Below are 19,948 nucleotides of genomic sequence, written 5' to 3'. Positions count from 1 at the left end.
TATTCAAATACGGTGTCCGAAGACACGTAGAAACGCCTCTGTCGCAGTAGAGGAGGTGAAGTAGCTTGTTCGACCGGCCAGAACTGAGAGAGCCTTGTTGTCCGGAGACGAGAGACTACCTGGTTCAACACAGTCGGCAAGCTCCGATCGCGGCAGACCCACCGTCGATTTGGGTTCCCTCTCGGGCCCCAAAAACGACTCGAGCCGAGACGTTGGCTCTTGCTGGTGGGAGCGGCGATCCTTCCCCGAGGTCGTTGTGCTGACGAATCAGCACCATAACCTCGGCAAAGTTCCTCTGGATCTCGGAAGTCACAGCATCTTGCAGAGTAGGACCGTTAAGCCCTTCGAACAAGAACATATTCCGAGAACCTTCCTCCTAAGAAGGGGAACAGCGACAGCCCTCTCGGTCTTCTCCTCCACTTGCGCATACGTCCTGGCCGGTTCCAAGAACCGTGCCTGGCATGTAGGGCGTCGTGGTGGGATCATGAGGGGCGCACCCCTCACGATCACTCCTCAATACCTCGCTCCTTCCGGTGTAACCCGAGGAGGTTGAAGGTACGGGAGAGGCAGACCTGACGCTCCCTCCTCGCTCGCTGGCAGAACCAGCAGGCTTGGATGGCTGCAGGCGATCTTCAACCCGCGTTGGCGATCGAGCTGCAGGCCTGGTCGAACCGTCTCGCTGTGGAGAACGGCTGGACTGAGCACAGCGGCCCCGATCTCGAGTGTCAGGCGAGCTGGTGCTGGTTGCCGTATCCGATCGCTCTCTGTGAGAGCGACGGTCAGGCGACCTGCAGGCTCCACTGTCACAGTGAGACCGGTGCTTGTCCTCACGGCACGTCACGTCGCTGGTTCCAGCCGTGGCTGGCACCGGCGAACGGGGGGACCTCTTCCCAGCCTCAGCCCGTGGCCGGTCGTGACCGTCACGTCCCCGGTAGCCAGCTGGTCGCCGCGAGAGCGAGAGCTGGTCTGGTGAGAGTCGCTGTGAGCGGCTGTCACCAGTCTTCCGCCCCGTGCCGTGAACCTGACGCTGAGCGGACTCAGAGGTCTGGTTCCTGGCTGCACGGTCGCTGGTAGGCGACCGTACACTCGGTACCATCCCCGCGAACGAGAGGCGAGACGGTACCTGATGCAGTGGCAGAACCACTTGACACCAGGCGAGGAAGTACCGGTGTTAGCCGGTACCCCTCTGGTCCCCGTAGTCTTTTTCCTTGCGGAAGAAGAGACGGGCCCCGCTCCCGAAGGAGCAGGAGGACCAGCGGAAGGAACCCTCCCGTCCCACCGAGGTGAGAACGGGTCCCGAGAAGCTCCCGAGGAGACTTCTTAGGGAGGAGGGAGGAGGCAACCTTCTTCTTCCGGCTCGGTGGAAGCCTTAGAAGTCGAAGGGGAAGAGGCGGCAGCCGACAACGATGAAGAAGATGAAGACGACGAAGACGACACCTTCCTCCTCTTCTTCGTCAGCTTCCTCAGGACAGACGTAAGATCTGCTATCCAGGGCGGAGCCGGGGCTGCTGTAGCCGAAGCCACAGGGCCCGGACGCACCTGTACAGACAGACCAAAGTCTGGGGTAGTACCACCACGAACAGGGACGACGTCAGCAGGTATGGGCATCTCAGGAACAGCAGGCACAGCCAGCACAGCATCGGCAGGGACAGCCAGCGCAGCAACGGCAGGGACAGCCAGCGCAGCAACGGCAGGGACAGCAGCGCAGCACTGCATGGACAGTCAGCACAGAATCGGCAGGTACTGCAGGCAGCACCGGAAACACAGGAGGTGAAGCAGCAGCCAGCAACATCCTGGTACCGGCGGCAGGTCCAGGGCGGAGCTCTAGGGCAGCGGAAGTGTGGTCGCGGCAGCGCGGCAGCGCGGCAACCACGAGCGGCGGCGGCACGCCCCCCTCTCGGTACGGCGAACGGCACTTCACAGCGGCTGTAGGCAAGATTGTTACCACGTGAGGCGAGTACACCAGGTGAGGAGGGACGTCGTCACCTGGAGTCGATATCGTTGTCGTGGTCACCACTCCATGGGTGACCGCAGCAGGCCCAGACATAGAACCGCCGCCCTGGACACTAGGCACGCCCTGCAAATCGACGGACGCCCATACCTCACCAAGGTCCACCCTCGTGGCAATAGCACCTGCGGAAATAAACAGTAGTAGTGATTAGTGGGGAGAAGTCCCCTCGCGCGGGGGGGTGAGCCCCACACCGAACGAGCGGAAGACCCCGAATACAATTGTACATCGGGCACCGAGCGCCCTCCCCCGCGCTCGACGGATCGGGCGAGGAGGAGAACCCAGATAACCTCCCCCCCGAAGGGGAAGGGCCATCTGTGGGAGCTTAGCGGGGGGGGGGGGGGGGGGGGGGGGGGGGGGGGAGGAGGAGGAGGAGGGGGGGGGGGGGGGGGGGGATTCTCGTTCCCCACCCCCGCACAGCACCCATGTACCCAACAATAATAAAAAGAGCCCGAGAGCAATCGTGCCCTCGGCACCGATGCACGGGCATAAGGATCAATTCCCTGGACTGAGCGGAACTTGAACCAAAATAAATATAGATGCAATCAATAATAAAAGGAATAACATGAAAAAGAATCTTGCATTACGATTCACTTCACCATGAATAAGGGCTCGGAGCGAGCGCATTGCGCCCTCGGTACCGAGCGCAAGGGTAAAAGGATCCATTCCCCGATTGATGAACGGAAACCTTGATCCATAATGAATTGATGCAATCAAAATATATATGAAAAATGAAAAAGAATACTGCGCTTGCGATTTCACTTCATACAAAATAAAAAGGGGAAGGATCAATTCCCGGGAAATAGCGGAAACATTGATCCAAGTAAATAATGCAATCTCAATAAAATATGAAAATGAAAAAGAACTGCACTTGCGATTTCACTTCATTCAAATAAAAAGGGGAAAGGATCAATTTCCGGGTAAGAGCGGAAACTGATCCAAATGAGTATTGCCTACAATCAAAATAAATATATGAAAATGAAAAAGAATACTGTACTTGCGATTCCACTTCCATACAGAATAAGTTTTCGTGCGAGCGCATTCGCTCGGCAACGAGCATACAGGTCAAAAAAAAAAAAAAAAATAAATGAAAAGGCACTTACTTACGATTTTCATCTACACATTTTCAACCAAAATATAAGCTCGGAGCGAGCGCTCTCCCGCCCTCGGCACCGAGCATACACAATACGAGGATCATTTCTGGGAAAATGAATTCCCGCACTTACGCCCTTCAGTCCCGGCACTCGGGTAATCGGAGGGCGTGGAGAAACCAAGATCCTTTAATTCACAATTGAATTCAATGGAAATAAAATATGAAATGATTGTACTTACAATTCAGTTTCACTAGATAAATAGAAAAAGAAAAACACAACCATGCGAAAGCAACGACGATGGAAGGCGGGCAGAGGAGCGATGATACACGTCTACACGCCAGCAGGCCGAAAGCAAAAGTGATTTGTTTACCTCCCAGTCGCGCGCGCGCGCGCCTGTCGGACAAGCAGTTAACTACCGAACCCCTTGTTCGAAAGCTTACGACCTATCCAGCTGCCGCTAGTACCTTCCTATTGTAAAAGGACCGAAGGTTTGTATGCCGTGTCGGAACAAATACGCGTAGTTAGTGAAGAGAGAGGGGAGGGTTGCCTATTAACGCCCCCTTCTTGCCTGACAGCACACGTCACACTGTGCCCAAGGCTACGATCTTTGAGCAAAGAGATCTTCATTTATGATAAATAACAGTTTTGGTTTTTAATACCCAAAATGGAATATGAAATTCATAATAATCATGATCTGACTTTCTCTTGCATTTACGTTTGTTTATCTTTGTTTCGGCAAAAATTTCATCATGCCAAAGAGGAAAATACAAGGAAAACATCTCGCTAACATACAGAAGAAGAAAATTCGCTGTAATAAGCTGAGTTAGTGAAGGGGAGAGAGAGAGAGTTACGTAAGAAGGAGTGCCCCATCTTGCCTCAAGCAGTGCCCCAGGCTACGATATATGAGCAAAGGGATCATCATTTATGATTAAATTATGATAAATAAAATAGTTTTGGTTTATTAATACACAAAAAAGAAATATACATTCATAATAATCATTATTTATTAACATTGTCTTTATAGAAATACGAAGGAAAACTTTGAACGCCCGTATCTTAAAACTATACTTATTGACCTTCAAAATCTATCTCCTCACTTAGTTTTAAAGCTATAACATTAGAATTTGGTATATAACTCAGAAAGACATTATAGAACAATCAAATGGTGCCCTTTTTTCCGATTTTTTAGTCTTTTTTTTATAAATTTTTTTCTCTTGATTTATAGGGTTTATTTTTTTACCATATTAAAAATTCATATCTAGCAAAAAAATTACTTTTAGAAAACAAACTCTCTATTGATTGGAGGTCTACATCAGGTCTATATATGGTAGTAATCCCAGGTCTTAATATTAAATATCAAGGGAGGAGATAGAATTTGAAAAATGGTTATTTTCGGGATAAATTGCCTTGGCGTCACAAAACCGAAGGTCAGAGGCAAAAATCATATGCAGTTTGGAGATGTCCCAAGTCACCTTATTAAGTGGTAAGAATGTCAAAGTCCTGTCGTTAAAAGACGGCATTAGCCGGCCGGCCCCCTTAAAGAGCTACCAGCAGCTTCTGCTGTATTAAGAGATGACGATAATCAGTTAATGGAAAAGACCACTATAAAACATACTTCATGATAAGCAATATTATGGAAATATAAAGTGTAACCAGGTGAAGAGAATTGGCAAACTTCACACAAAAGGAAGATACATAGTAAAAAGCACTTCGAAATTAGTGAAATAAAGGTGTCACCTGTTTTAAATTTTTACTTTTATTAAAGTTGTCTAGTTCTTTAGAGTCAACCAAGCCTTTGGGCCCATGAACAAACAGGAGCTAAATGCTTCTCTTTCCTTGAAAAGCTGATTGACTTTGTAAGGCTGACTGCCCTTGTAACAAAAAAAAAAAAAAAGAATAAAAAATTTTCTGTTCTATTATTAAAAACAAGACTCATATTCAAGATCATTAAATTTTTACAGTATTCAAGAAAATGAAAGTTTTTATAGTAACTTATCTTTATTAATGTCCTCCTGCAGGTGCTACAATTAAAGAAAAGACAAGACCTTCTCCTCCAACCATTTTAACATTTTTCAAAGAAACCTTAGACCTGCAAAGGAAAAATGACTGTTAGATGTTAGCATAAATTTTATTGATGAAGGGTATTCATGCTGTCCAGAATGCTTTTAATTTCTAAATGAAATGCAATGAAATACATATGGGAAAAATCCACAGCACCATACACTTCACTACAGAACTAGTATATATTTGAAATTTTCAATACCTATACAAAATTTTTCCTTTTATTTAATATTAACAAAACCATTATGTCTACAACTTCAAAAACAAATATACAATATAAAGAAATAGTAATGCAACATAAAACTACCAGTAATTCTGGGTCCCTAATGCTGGTCTCAAAAAATCACTGAAACTGTTAAATACAAATATGAGTACGCAACTAAAAATGGAAAAAGCACAAATGTCAATCTGGAAACAGCACTTACATGAATGAATATCAGACAGCTACTGCCCATATCAGAGGATAAACTTTGGTAATATTTAGTTACTTAACATCTGTTTCATCACAAACCCACTGCTTTAAAGCCTATTCATGTCTCTTGAGCAAATAACACATCATTCCAGTTATAATTCAGTCGCTCATTATGTTTATGCAAGCATCCCTAGTCCCTTAAAACTCTGGTATGTAAATGAATCATGCCTTGTGTCTGCCAATGGATTAATCAACTCCAAAGAATCACAGAATTTTGGAACAGTTCAGGTTACACAGTCTCACAATACATATGTATATATATATATATAAAATATATACATATACATAAATAATAATCATAGTATGTGTAAATGTGTTAGCAAAGTACTAAACATACTAAGTGTAGGAATATCCAACCTGAGTAGCCCTCTTTTAGTCTCCAGGAATTACATGTGTTTTTATCTTACGTAAATTCTTCAGTAAGTGCATAATACATAGTAAGGCAATAGTATGCATTTTTTACAAATACATTTAAGAAGCAAATCGGATTAGTACTGAATAACAAATATGTCATTAACGCATACCCAGGGTAAGTTTCCTCAGAAGTATCAGTGACTGAGCGCAGGACTACCACCCCAGTTTCTGGCAAATCAAAACTAGCATCACGATGAAGATTGACAATAACTTCTTCTTCTGAAGTGTTGATAACAATCAAATACTTGGCATCTCCATGCTCTACCCTTTAAAATAAATAAATTTTAATTATTGCACATTTCATTGGGACTACTAATGCAACATTAAAGCATTACGTTGCTTTCAATTCTATTCTAAATATTCCACCTACAATTTCACAATAAAATACTTGAAATGCTCACACATAGCATTAAGCTTCCACATTAAAATATGTATAGAATTTTAAGAATTTTGGAAAAATGATGGGGAAATTGGTTCAATATTTTTTTGCATAATTTTTAGGTATATCTATCACTCATCATGAATAGCATTCACTATATTGATAATTAAGGAACAAGAATGTTTGACACATGTAAAAAAATAAATATTCAAACTTGACTGAAGATACTTCTACCAGAATACGACAATATAGTACGTACATCGTAACGTACTGTACTAGTAATATACAGTCAAATATGTGTCTGCATATGTTTATCTAATCTAACTTATGACAGCCTAAACATAATTTACCTTTATATCTTACATGAATATACAGTAAGAACTTCAAAGGTGTACAGTAAATGTAGTCATGAGCCTTAAATATTGAAAATTTACCAGACTATCAGTATCTAGGTAAAATTTATAGGGTAACTGCTGAAACTGAATAATTCCTTACCTCACAAAAGAAAAGATGTTTTTAGTGACGACCGGAAATGCAAGACTTCCTGACAGAAAAACTTCTGCCTTCCTTAGATGTGTAAGACTTTGATAGACTTTGAGATGACTAAATTTCACCTTCTTCTGAGCTTCTACATTAACTGTTTTATAGTTTTCATTTATAGGTAACCAAGAATGATTGGCAGAAGTAAATCCTGAAAACAGAAAGGAAAACACTACAAAACTCTTACTAAAAACAGAAAGGAAAATATGAGTCAACTCCTACCATCAAACATTCTGAAATTGTGTCATCTTGCAAAAATTGCCAATAAAATTTCTGATAATGAAAGTGCAAAATTTTTTCATAAAATTAGATTTCTTGGGGAGTTCAAGAAATATTAATAAAACATTAAAATTTCTCAACAGCATTATTCTCAGAGCACAAAAAATTCACTTTCAATTCAAGCCATGGAATGAAGTGCCCAAGTTTCATATTTGAGACCACTTTTCTTAATAAACAGACTAAAGACAGACCTTTAAGCATATGATACGTACTCGTAAAGGAAGAGAGAATTTCAATGTAACACTTGGTTAATAAAGAAAAACAAAATAGCAGATACGAAACAAACTGAATGGAATAATACTCGAGAGATACCTTTGCAAAGGCTATACCTTCACACTATAAATCAAGTGACTGTACCCAATCATTTTTTACATTTGTCACAATGTTAAAAGGCAAAGTAAACAAAGTGGGTTACCTAGAATGATTGCAATATATCTACCAGGCCATGAAGATGATTTATTAAGTCAACTGACTGATTTCACTTGAATGCTGAAAGTTTCAAGGTTATGAACCTATGCCATCTCTATGAAACAAGCTCAGATTTTCATTGCATTGTGATGGAAGTTTTATAAGTCACCTTAACACGTTCAGTATTAAGGAAACAAGTGGGGCCACCTTTGTTTTTTTCCAGTTGTTTCCCACCAATGGTGTCTGATCACTCCATAGGGCTCATGATGAGATGTATTAATGGTTAAATGCATATCACGTATAAAATGGTACTTATACTACTACTTTCCTTTGAAAACTATTCTTATTGTACACTGATACTCTGCACTAAAACTACATTAATGCACTATTATTTCCATCTAAATAAGAGAAAAATGAACATGTAGTCTAAACATTAGTGCTATTTATAAAAAACAATCTAACTACAGAAAAATTATTATCTACCTGCGAGTGTTGTGTTAGCCCACTGCATTGGTGTTCTTTCTGGGTCACGACTGTACTCGGAGTAAAACTTAGGACCATAGCGACAACCTTGGGGATCCTTTGTATCTTCCCAACTTATCCAAGTATCCTCCATACCTGTAAATACAAAAATAATCATCAGCCAACACAGATATCAAATTTATTAATCTGATCCTTGGGACAGTAACTAGCAAATCTGGGAATCCTAGTATAAAAGATACTCTTATGTTCCCACATTTAAAGACAATATATCTGATGTGGGGCAGCCATTGCAAAGGCATATGTGAAGGCGATGGTAGAAGAGATGTTACAAAAGGATACTACTGTACTACGTACTGAGACTTTTTTTTTTTTTTTTTTTTTTTTTCCGTTGGAGGTGCTGCATTGTTTGGTGGAATGTGCTGGACCAAGAGAGAGAAAGGAAAGACACAAAAACTGTATGAATGGATAGGGATGTATAATGCTGATGCTGGGCTTTTTATTGTTGGTTAGTGAGTAGAATCAGCTTTTTAAAATTTATTTTATTTTAGGTTTTATTCACTACTTTTAATTTTGACCATTACTCAAAAGTAAAATTTTGGTAATTTGATTTTTGGCAATTTTACTTTGTTGATTTTTATAAATTTCAATTACTTCATTCAAAGCTATACTTTTATTTTTAGGAATGATATATAGCATGTAGTTCTCAGCCATTTCCTTTTATTAATAATTATTTCTAATAAATTTTTTTTAAAGAACCATGTTTTCCCATACCAACCAAACTCACTTCTGTCTGAGCAGTCATCAAAGCTAACTACGTACAGACTCAAATTAGTATTTCAGTACATAAAGATACAGGAGATAGGGCACAGATAATACCAAAATGTATTGTGATAATTTTTGCGCTCAAACCCATAACCCATGGAACAGTTTGACATAAAAAACTAAACCAGGCATCAGTTAGCTTTGTGCTATCATACCATGTCAAGGCTAAGTGGGTGTTAGTTAATTTCTCAGAACCTTAGGAGTTAATTCTAGATTAGATAGCCCATGAAGTTCTACTCTGCAACTGAATTTTATATTTAAATTAAATCAACTTTCAGTTCAAAATATTTATAAAAAGAAATAGAGTACAAATAGACAAGCATAAATTTGTATGTTTGTTTAATTCCTTCACCTTGACCTTTTTTTTTTTTTGGTTCAATCTAGTCACTGATATTGACCAACTTTGATCTTCTCATCAAAGTCTATTTGAATGTCATCATTGACTAAGCCAACATACTCATTGGTGAGAGGTTTTGTTATAAACTTAGAAGATATATCCATATGAGCATTATTTGACATATATTTCAAAAATAACTTCTGACTGATGTGCCAGTTTTAAAAGCACGTCTTTAAGAACTGTCAACCATACTATTCACAATATTTTCATATTTTCTTATAATAACCGAGTTTTATGAAATTATCTTTGCCATTCTAAGTTAGCAAGGAGACCAAACTGAATAAGCATGCCAGGAGGCAAGTGAGCTCCAGTTTTCTTATTTAGCTCATGTAGCCATACTCTCTCAGGAGTCCAATTTTGAGGAAAATTGTCTCCTACCACAGATATGCATGGCAGTACAAAAAAATCACAAATAATAGAACTATCACTGCATTAAGATTTACTATATTCTTACCAGTCTCCTCTCCATAGTAGGTAATGGCAGTCCCAGGGAGTAAGAGCGCCATCATATTAAAGGCATCAACCATGTCCTCCCCTAACCTCGATCCAATTCGACGATTATCATGGTTACCAAGCTGGAAATAAGAATTTTTTACAAGTCTACTTATTATAATTTTGGGTTCAACTTATGACATGAATATAAGACTTCTTACACCAGTGAATTTGGTTTTGCTTCACATTAAAAAAAACTATCACATTCTTTGCAAATCCCCAACTAACAATACAGTAAGTAGTCACCAACACTCCAGTAATTATTAATCAATGTTAAGATATGAGCACTGCTTCTCCTTGGTACGAGGTCATTTCAGTGAATCGCAAAATGTTATTATTCTATCATGAGACATCCCATACCATCCATTGACACTGATTTTTTGAAAGAAATACCATCCTTATATGGTTCACTTAAAATCCAATATTCTGCCAGAGTAAAAGAAAAAAAACTAAGCTTTGTTTTTACAGGCCACTTCTGCTTAACACAGCCAAAATTATGCACATGGCAATAACAGTAAGATTCAAGAAAGAGTACTGTGAATTGTACCTTGACAAATTATAAATCCATGTAATTAAATTTCACACCCTTGACACCCATAAGCCTTGCCAGCATACTATAAACTTAAGGCAAAAGTTGTTGGAAGCCTACCCTATCCTCAAAGAACATGCTGTCAAACAGATGCTATGCTTTGCCCATGCTGCTGATGATCCTTGTTGTTCTCACAATCTTCATACCTCTTCTAAATTATCTGATATGTTAAATTACTGACAAATGCTCTCCTCCAGACTAAACTATTGTGCATAAATATCATGGTATAGCAGATCTACGGTGTGAACAATTTTCTTAAGTGCTTATAGAAATTCTCTGTCAGGACTACATCCTTTATCATATCAATTTTCTGCCATGAAACCAAATTGGAGCATCATGTGAATAGCTATAATACAGAATAATTATTCTGAATTTACTACTGCCCTTGCATATATAGTTCAAGAACTACCACATGCAACTTGACATTTCCACAGTTATCCCAATCAGGGATTATCTACAATACACTAACAGGCCACTATGGGTCACCTTAGTTAGAAAAATAATTTGGTATATCAAGGCCCTACAGAACTCCTTAAAACAATTCAGCCAAATCCAATGTTAAAGCAAATCTCGGAAATAATTTCTCTGGCTGCATTTAGTCCTTGAGAGGCCTTCTAAACGATTGTAAAATTGACATTTGTAGTGTTCTTTCCATGATAGCCAGAATATAACATTATCAATATAGCCTTCCTGGAAGATCAAGTCTTGGAAGGAGTTAGTACCTAAAAACTTAGTTGCCCCAATCTTCAGAATTCACTTCAAGCTCTAGGTCACACAGTCATGAGATCCATTGCATATGGAAAATGGGATTACGTACTTCTTTTCTCTGACTTCTTGCTTTTCAAACCTTCCTACTAAATTCATGGTATTGAATCTATAACTCCAGTAGAATAGTAACATATTTACTAATACTCATACATGACCTACCAAAAGAGTACTGGGATAATGACTGACATCAACAATATCTATGGTATTATCTACTGGACAGGTTCTGGATACTTTTATTTAGATCTACTCACCTTCTCAAAAGACTAAAAATTCACAATAAAAAATGTAAAAGATCTACCTTTGTCTTCAATACATCATTTATGAAAGACTATACTACTTACCACCCAGTTAGGCCATTTACCGCTTGGCATATTATCTAACCACAAGTCAACAACTGCTTTCAGAGAGTGCCCACTAAGTTCTGTACGATTTTGTAGCTTCTCAATCATAAAGAAATTGAAAGGAAAGTCAGCTAGTGGGGAAGTTTCATTGCCGTAGTATTTCATTAGCATATCAATTTCCTGACCTTCATATACTTCAACCATCAACAACCTGAAATTGTTTCATTGGAACAAGAATTAATACTCATAAAAGACACAAAAACATAGCATAGTACATAATTTCCATTTGAGAAAAATCTAAACCATATCTGTCAGTGACTGAGGGGCCCTTTGAGAATAAAGAACAAAGTGAATGATAATGCACTGCTGAATAAGTCAGCATGTACTGTATGTAATAAACTTTATGAAATTACTACTCACAAAACATTTACAACCTAAAAAATTAATGAAACAGTTTTGTTGGCCAAACCAAAGTTTTGAAAACCATTAGAATGCTGCCCAAAAAGAAAAGCTTATTGGTTACCGAGTATCATTATAAATAATAAAAAGATGCTGTATCTAAAAATATTTATTTCCTGCCATATTATCTATGATTCAAAATGTAGTAGGTTGTCCAAGCTGCCCAATGAAGAAATAATAATGTATTTCATATTTGAGAGCCTACATAAGATGATCTCCATCATATAAGAAATCTTTTCTTAATTTTAACATATTCTAATGCTTCCACACAACTGTCAAATAATTGTCTCGAGTCCCCAGGAAAAAAGGACACACAGAAAGCATTATTCTGCCTGTAAATTGGTGTCTTATTTCCGTATGTACTTTTTCAGTCACTTTTCTTCTGAGCTACATGAGGGTCACCCTTTCTCTCCTCAATAATCATCTGATGCTTTGAACCAATATTTTTCCTCTGCTAAGATTTGAAATTCTTTACTTCTATTTTCAATGATTCCTACAATCTTCAATTTTTGAAAAACTAATTTCATTAAATCCTTTGGCTAATTTCCCTATTTTTTTATAAGGATTTTGTTTATTCCATTGTCCATTATTTGAAAAATATACAATTTGAAGATACATGGAACAAAGGACCACAGTAATGATTTCAACAATTATATTTGAGAAACCAAAAAAATACATACTTATCAGGATAATGATCAAGAAGCTCTCTCCATTGCCTAAGCACTCCAAAAGTTTCAGGTTGGTTGACAGTAAGGGTGTGATTTAAGTATCCATAATCCATTTTGTCATCTATACCAGAATCTTCAGCAACTGGCTCATCTTGATGTATGTCTAGTAAAAACAAACGGGAATAAAAGCATTTCTTAGTATTTTTGACACAAGTCTGACATTCATAACATACAGAAAGGATATAAATTAGACTGGAAGATTATGGCCAAGCCATTAGGTAAATATAATTATAATAAACGAACACGAATTCCAAAAGTGCATTGTGAACAACTTAGCCAAAACAAGAAGTAGAACAGTCCTGAAATGGCAATTTTGGCATGCTGCACCAGTTTCCAAATAAGTACTAATCAGATCCCAAAAGACTTCTGGGGTCCAAACCAGTCCACACATACATGACCTGGTGACCTTTCAGTTATATTTCATGACACCAAAATGTTTAGGTGATAAAAAAGTGAAAAGAATGATGAATCTGGAAAAATTTTTCCTTAACATAACATACTACACTATTTCACCTATCACAGGACCATCAGATAACTACAATTAAACTATCTTGTACACATTTCTAGACTCACCAATACGTATTTGGGAAAACAGATAACCTACCATCTGTTCTAAACCTGAGATTTAACAATCACTTGATAAATCTTGAAAAAAAATGAAAAAACAACTTTTCAAAGCAGCAAAAGCTATTAATCATAAGAAGCCTGAGACTTCAAACACTTCCAAGTGTGCTAATGCAGGGATAAAGAGGTATTGTGCAGTGATCATGTGCTCCACATTAGGAATCCTCAAATGATATGCATTAATACATTTTATTTTATTGCTTCATGGAGTCAGCAAAGACCTCCTCTTTAGAATGATCTGAATAAGTGAATAATCATAAACTAAGACTTCATAAATTCTTCACAGTGCATCTGATGATAACCATAAACTACATAAATTCTTGACATGTGTCTGATCATCATCTTTACCTTCAGCTTTTCCCATTTCTGTATGGGGTCGCTGTTTCTAGTCGGCCTTCTCCACTTTCCTCTGTCCTGTACATCTTGTTCTCTCAGACCCTTTTCCTTCATGTCATTCAATAATTTATCTTTCCACCTGAACTTTGTCCTTCCCCTCCCTCTTCTGCCCTCCATCTCCATGTTCATAACCCTCTTACATACATGTTCATCTTCTCTCCTCATGACATGACCAAACCATTTGAGTCTTCTTTCCGAAGCTTTTTTGGAAACCTCTAATACTTTGACTGTCCCCCTGATCAATTCATTCCTGATCTTATCTCTTTTTGTGACACCGCACATCCACCTCAACATTCTCATCTCGGCCACTTCCATTCTCCTTTCTTGTTTTTTCTTTATTGGCCAAGTCTCTGCCCCATAGATCCTTTAACTTTCGCACTGATCCTCCTGTCACAAAGTAGTATCCCTGATGACTTTCTCCAATTCATCCAAGCACACTGAATTCTATTACTGACTTCTGCATCCAGGTTTCTACTCTCACTCACAACAGAACCAAGATATTTGAAGGAGCTAACCCTCTTTATGTCTTCTTTGCCCAATTTCATTGTTCCCTGCCATTCCTCTCCACCTGTCCACATATATTCTGTCTTTGTTCTGCTAATTTTTAAACCTCTACTCTCAAGTTCTTCTCTCCATCATCTTCCTAGCTTGAGTTGGACACCTTCTCTTGTTAGATCAGTCAGCACAATGTCATCAGCAAACATTGCACACTAAGGCACCTCTTCTCTAACTTCCGATGTTATAACATCCATCACAATATCAAACACGTAGGGACTAAGGGTTGGACCCTGGTGGAGACCAACAGTGCTTCTTACTTGCATGGAGGCCTCTGCATACATATCTTTCATTATTCTGACATACTTTTCAGAAACTATTTTCTCTCTCAAGAACCTCCATACTTCCTGTCTAGGTACCCTATCACATGCTTTTTCCAGATGTAGTCCATTCTGTTTCTCTATATTTCTCTGCTGTCTGCCATAGTGCAAATATTGCATCAACTGTGCTCTTTCCTGGCATAAAACCAAATTGTTCTTCACAAATTATGGTTTCCATTCTCAATCTTCCTTCTGTAATCCTCTCATATATTTTCATTGTATGTAATATCAGTTTAATTCCTCTGTAGTTCCCACACTCCTGCACATCACCCTTCCCTTTGTAGATTGGGACCGTTAGACTATTTCTCCATGTCTAGCATTCTTTCTTGGCGATCTATCTTGGTCATTAAATCCCACAAGATGTCTATGCCTTCCTCTCCTAAATACTTCCACACTTCTGCTGGTATTCCATCAGGTCCCACTGCTTACCCCTTCATTTTATCCAGTGCCTTCTTAACCTCTTCTCTGCTGATATCCTGGAATATTCTTTCATGAGGGTTTCCATTTCTTATGATGTATTGTTCTGGGGTTTCCTTCATTTAGTAGTACTCCTTCCATCTAGCTATTATGCTTCCCTCTTTTGATAAAACTCTTCCATTTTTGTCCTTGATCTGTTTGATATGTGTTAGATCCTTTTATGATTTATCTCTGCTTTTTGCTATCTTGTGTATTCTCTTTTGACCTTCAGCTGTCTCTTAAGTTCTCATAGAGCTTGTCCATTCATATTGCTTTTGCCTGTGCTGCTGCCCTTTCAGCTTCTTTATTTGCAGTTTTCCACGCCATCCTATTTTCCTCAGATTGATTCCTGTCATAGGCAACTCCTGCTTCCTTTCTCTTCTTGTGTCTGATAATGCCTATGTAAAACTTAGTGAATAAACACCATTTTTGTCAAAATTTTGAAAAATACTAACCCTCAACTTCAAAAAGGTGTTTCAGAGCATCAACACGGAAACCATCAACCCCTTTGTCCAGCCAGAATTTCAAAACACCCTGAAAGTATAAAAGGGTAAAATAAGCAAATAATGAATAGTAATTCTCAAGTTTTAGTCTTATGATCTTAGACAAAATTATAATTACGTATAAACAACCCACAATGTTTGTTTGCATTCATGAGCCAAAACACAAATGTTCAACCAGTAATTCACAAACAATAAATTATAGTATCAACTGTGCTATTTTCCATTTCCCCTACAATCGTTTCTAGACATATTATGTATTACATCCTGTTAATATATAAATATAGGATCAATCAATTTTAAAATTTCTTTTTTTTTTTTACATACAATGCTCTCAGAATCCCTACATTATTGCATGAACAAAGGAAAGAAATGTTGCAAGTCTAGGTGATTATACTATTGATCGTATTCTTCACGAGGTTTTCAGACTTAACTGAAACTATGGAGAACCACTAATACAAGTTTGTCCTTAGTCCCTCCCTGGTTGCTCCAGTACCTGGATTAAGATAATGCTCAAATGTACTAATGACCTTAATTATATTAAATTGTTTGGTACTCCCTTAATAGCTAACCGTGTTTTGTGAAACACACGAGTTCTTGGTAATCTTTTTCCGAGGGTGTAGATTACTTGAGAATACTGTGATCTTTTGCCAAGGTATAGGATTTTACTTTCAAGGAACTCCTTACTGGCTGTCATTTATTTCTATTCTTAATTTTACAAATGAAGGTTCAAAATTGTGCACATAACCTAGGACTAATACGCAAGATATTGAAATTACTGGGGGAATTCTAAGAGACAGCAATTTAAATAGGACATTGCTTTAGCAATTCTGTACTGTACTTACCAGCATTTCCTCTTGTACGTCAGGACATCTGAAGTTCAGATCAGGTTGCTTCTCCAAGAACTGATGATAATAGAACTGTTTACGTTCATCTGACCACGTCCAAGCAGACCCTCGAAACACACTCAGCTATAAATGAAGAAAAAATTATTACAGCTGTTGTACCTATATTCAATGAACCTTGGAAATGACAATATTTCATTAACATTTCTAAAAAATAAATAAAATACCCAATGCAGCCTCCAATTAAAAAAAATTCAGCCTAATAAACGATTCTTTTCAAAAGAAAAAATGTTTATGAAAAAAGCAGACAAAAACATAAATGGTAGCCTTTGACTGTACATAGTTCACCTAATGACCTGTACCATAAGCAACGAAATAATAATGTTAGGATTATTTTACATGAGAGGAATTAAATGTTTTCACAGATTCTGATTTGACTGAAATATCACCATCTCACTCTGTCTATGAAGTAAAATGATCTTGTGAGGATTAATAAAAAGATTCTATCATCACTTTAGGGACCCCAGTTTAAAGAACAAAGTGAGCCACAAATCAACCACAACTTTGGTAAAAGCTCACAAAATCTTAATATCTATTTTAAAATTGCCCAGAATTAGTGCTAAAACAAACAAGTGAAATCTTTAAAGAATTGCACGGTGAGTTAATACACTGTTGCATGCATAAAATCCTGTATATGTACTGGTCAAGATGAAAAGCTCCTGAAGTGCAATACTAACCCAATTGTTAGGTGGCAATGGGTCTCCACTTGCATTGAAACCAACAGGATCACTCCAGATATAATAGTCCGTATAAGGGTTTTCTTTTTTGACAGACCTGATGAACCAATCATGTTCATCGCTACTGTGGTTTGGCACAAAATCCATGATAACCTTCAAACCTAAAGTAAATGAGAGCTGGTTAACAATATTGTCGTGGATCTTGAAGATTTAGATAAAAAATACAGGCAGTCCCTGGGTTACGACGGGTCCGGCTTACGACATTCTGAGGTTAAGGCACTTTTCAATTATAATCATCAGAAATTATTTCCAGGGCTACAACACATGTTCCAGGGTTACAACGCCTACAACGCTGATCTGGCAGAAGAAATATGACGGCAAAAATGCAAAATAATCAATATTTGAAGTTTTTTTATGAAAAATGCAATAAGAATGCAGTTTACATAGTTTTCAATGCACCCAAAGCATTAAAAGTAAGGTTTTCTTAGGATTTTTCACAATGTTCCGGCTTACGACAATTTTCGGCTTACAACACGTCTCAAGAACGGAACCCCCGTCGTAACCCGGGGACTGCCTGTACATGGGATACATCAAGGGTACGGATAACTTGAAATGTCAAACTAGTCACATTTGAGCTTTTAAATTCTGATTTGTAGGTAATGAACGTAGGTAATGAACAAGTATATATGTACTTGGGCTGCCGATAAGCGAAAATCACCATCAACCGAAACACTGCAATTTGTGCGAGTTTTGCTTAATGACGCCTCTGTTATGTATGTTATGGCGCCATAACTCTCTCATCGTCACCTTATGGCGCCTAAAGCCGAAACTCAGAGCGTTATGGAGCCAAAAATCGTTTATATTATGGCACTAAACAAGCCCCATAAACCCAGATCGCCATTAACAGAGTCCGTTGATAACCAGGGTCTGCCTTACACAAAATTAAATACTAGTAGTAATTATGAATCTGAATTAATTATCTATAATGTCTCATCATAATGTCCATTAAAAGTATGTATTGTAAACTTTTGAATGTCTAGTAAACATTAAAAGTAAAACTATATATTAAACTCATATGAATTAATTGGCAACCACACAGCATCTAAGATTCCCCAATCTAATCTGATATAAAAAGGCAAAATTATATTTTAAAAGGAAACAAGTAAATGTTTCATGTACAAATGCAACTTATGCACAAGTTGAGAAGCATCTGGGAACTAATTTGGCGAGCACACAAAAGAAAATAGGACAAAAATTAGATAGACAGTGATTACTATGCATATAGTGATAATTATTACAAAGCTACTAAAGAGCAACACAGCCTCACTTAGGACTTCACACGCCAATAAATTAGTAAGATTAGAACATCACCTTCTACATGGCAGGTCTCAAGCAACTCTTCGAATTCTTTCATAGTTCCGAAGAGTGGGTCGATGTCCGTAAAGTTGGCGATGTCGTATCCATAATCAGCCATTGGAGAAGTATACACTGGGCTCAACCATATCGCCCCAACGCCAAGCTCTTTAAAATACTCAACCTTGGACGTGATACCTAAAAAGAAGGAAAGAATATATACGTATATACTGGAATGTAATATTTAGGCCAAAGGCCAAGCTGTGCTGGGACCTATGAAAGCTCACAGTTGCACTATGAGCCAATTGTTAGAAGAAGGTGGAAAGTAAGATGGAAGATATAGTACAATATGAATGGAGTCGTACATTGGTTGAAACATCGTGGATTTTTATTTTAAACTTTTAGTTTCTTGTATGGGTCTTTTTAAGATAATCAACAAGAAAAACACAGGCATTGTTAAAACTGTGTAGCTGGAACAACGAGAAGTTGACTATTAAAAGAAATGAAAACCAATGAGAATGTAGACCGGTTTGTTTTAAACTTTAGCAAAACGTAATGCACAAACTCAACATCCTTCTTGCATACCATTAAAGACAGGTTGACCACCTGTTAGTCATACCAACAATGATGGTTAATACTAAAGCTCTGGTACTTAATGCAAAAGCAAAAACACTCCTGGAAGATATACGACAACAGCATAAAATTGACCAATATGAATCACACGGCTACTTGGAACGTTCATTAGAAGCACATCACCCCATCACCTGCTGTTAAGATTACAATTTACAAGTTACTGTCAAACTCAGTAAGCTAGTTTTTTTTCGTAAATTCTTTGTCACGTTCATTATTAGTTCACTGTCTTCAACTAACGTCCGAAAACGAAAAAAATAAGAACCTCCAATCCTCGCTCAAGCAAATCAAGCCTTTCTTTATAAAGCCAATTACATGACTCATGCCGTTCCTCGTCTTTGCCAATAGTTTAGGAACTTTAGACGCACCAAATTCTCAATTTCGCCTTTTCTTTATTCCACATGAAGATAAATTAGTTTCGGATAATGGCCGTTACTTATCTCCTCCCTTGTCAAAAGTGTCTCATTAAAATCCCTAAACGGTCGCATACCTTGTTAGTAAACTCACACCAGACTATTAAGAAGTTACATTTCAGTGCTGATCAAGAATCAGGAGTTAGAAGAAAGTTAGCAGAATGAAACCAACATTTTGTCTATGCCGGTGCTGACATATATGCTGGTGTTATGACAATACTGACTAGAGGCAGTATGGGAAGCACTGAGCATATGGCGTATACAAAGTACATGTTGAGAAAGTTAGTTTATATTATGAAATGTAAACTTAATTGAATGGAGTTTTGAGACAAATTTAAGTGCAAATTCAACCGCGGAATATGATGGCGTTTGCAAATGATGCAGA

General features: G+C 38.4%; 1 protein-coding gene across 6 annotated transcripts in view; it reads right to left on the bottom strand.

Annotated features, from left to right (window-relative positions):
• Nucleotides 1-19,948, bottom strand: part of LOC135216330 (maltase A3-like) — a 64,152-nt gene that overhangs the window by 12,390 nt on the left and 31,814 nt on the right. For all 6 annotated transcript variants that reach the window (XM_064251517.1, XM_064251519.1, XM_064251516.1 and 3 more), the window contains 11 exons: nt 18,539-18,718; nt 17,168-17,328; nt 16,431-16,556; nt 15,541-15,619; nt 12,687-12,837; nt 11,548-11,758; nt 9,812-9,932; nt 8,139-8,273; nt 6,924-7,119; nt 6,160-6,315; nt 5,099-5,191 (listed from right to left, as the gene is read on the bottom strand). In XM_064251517.1, coding sequence (XP_064107587.1) covers nt 5,104-5,191; nt 6,160-6,315; nt 6,924-7,119; nt 8,139-8,273; nt 9,812-9,932; nt 11,548-11,758; nt 12,687-12,837; nt 15,541-15,619; nt 16,431-16,556; nt 17,168-17,328; nt 18,539-18,718 — 1,604 coding nt within the window. In that variant the 3' untranslated portion in view covers nt 5,099-5,103. The remainder of the gene's footprint in view (nt 1-5,098; nt 5,192-6,159; nt 6,316-6,923; nt 7,120-8,138; nt 8,274-9,811; nt 9,933-11,547; nt 11,759-12,686; nt 12,838-15,540; nt 15,620-16,430; nt 16,557-17,167; nt 17,329-18,538; nt 18,719-19,948) is intronic.

Source organism: Macrobrachium nipponense, chromosome 6 (assembly GCF_015104395.2).
Source record: "Macrobrachium nipponense isolate FS-2020 chromosome 6, ASM1510439v2, whole genome shotgun sequence".
Classification (NCBI taxonomy): domain Eukaryota; kingdom Metazoa; phylum Arthropoda; class Malacostraca; order Decapoda; family Palaemonidae; genus Macrobrachium; species Macrobrachium nipponense.
This window is presented reverse-complemented; position numbering and strand designations above follow the sequence as displayed.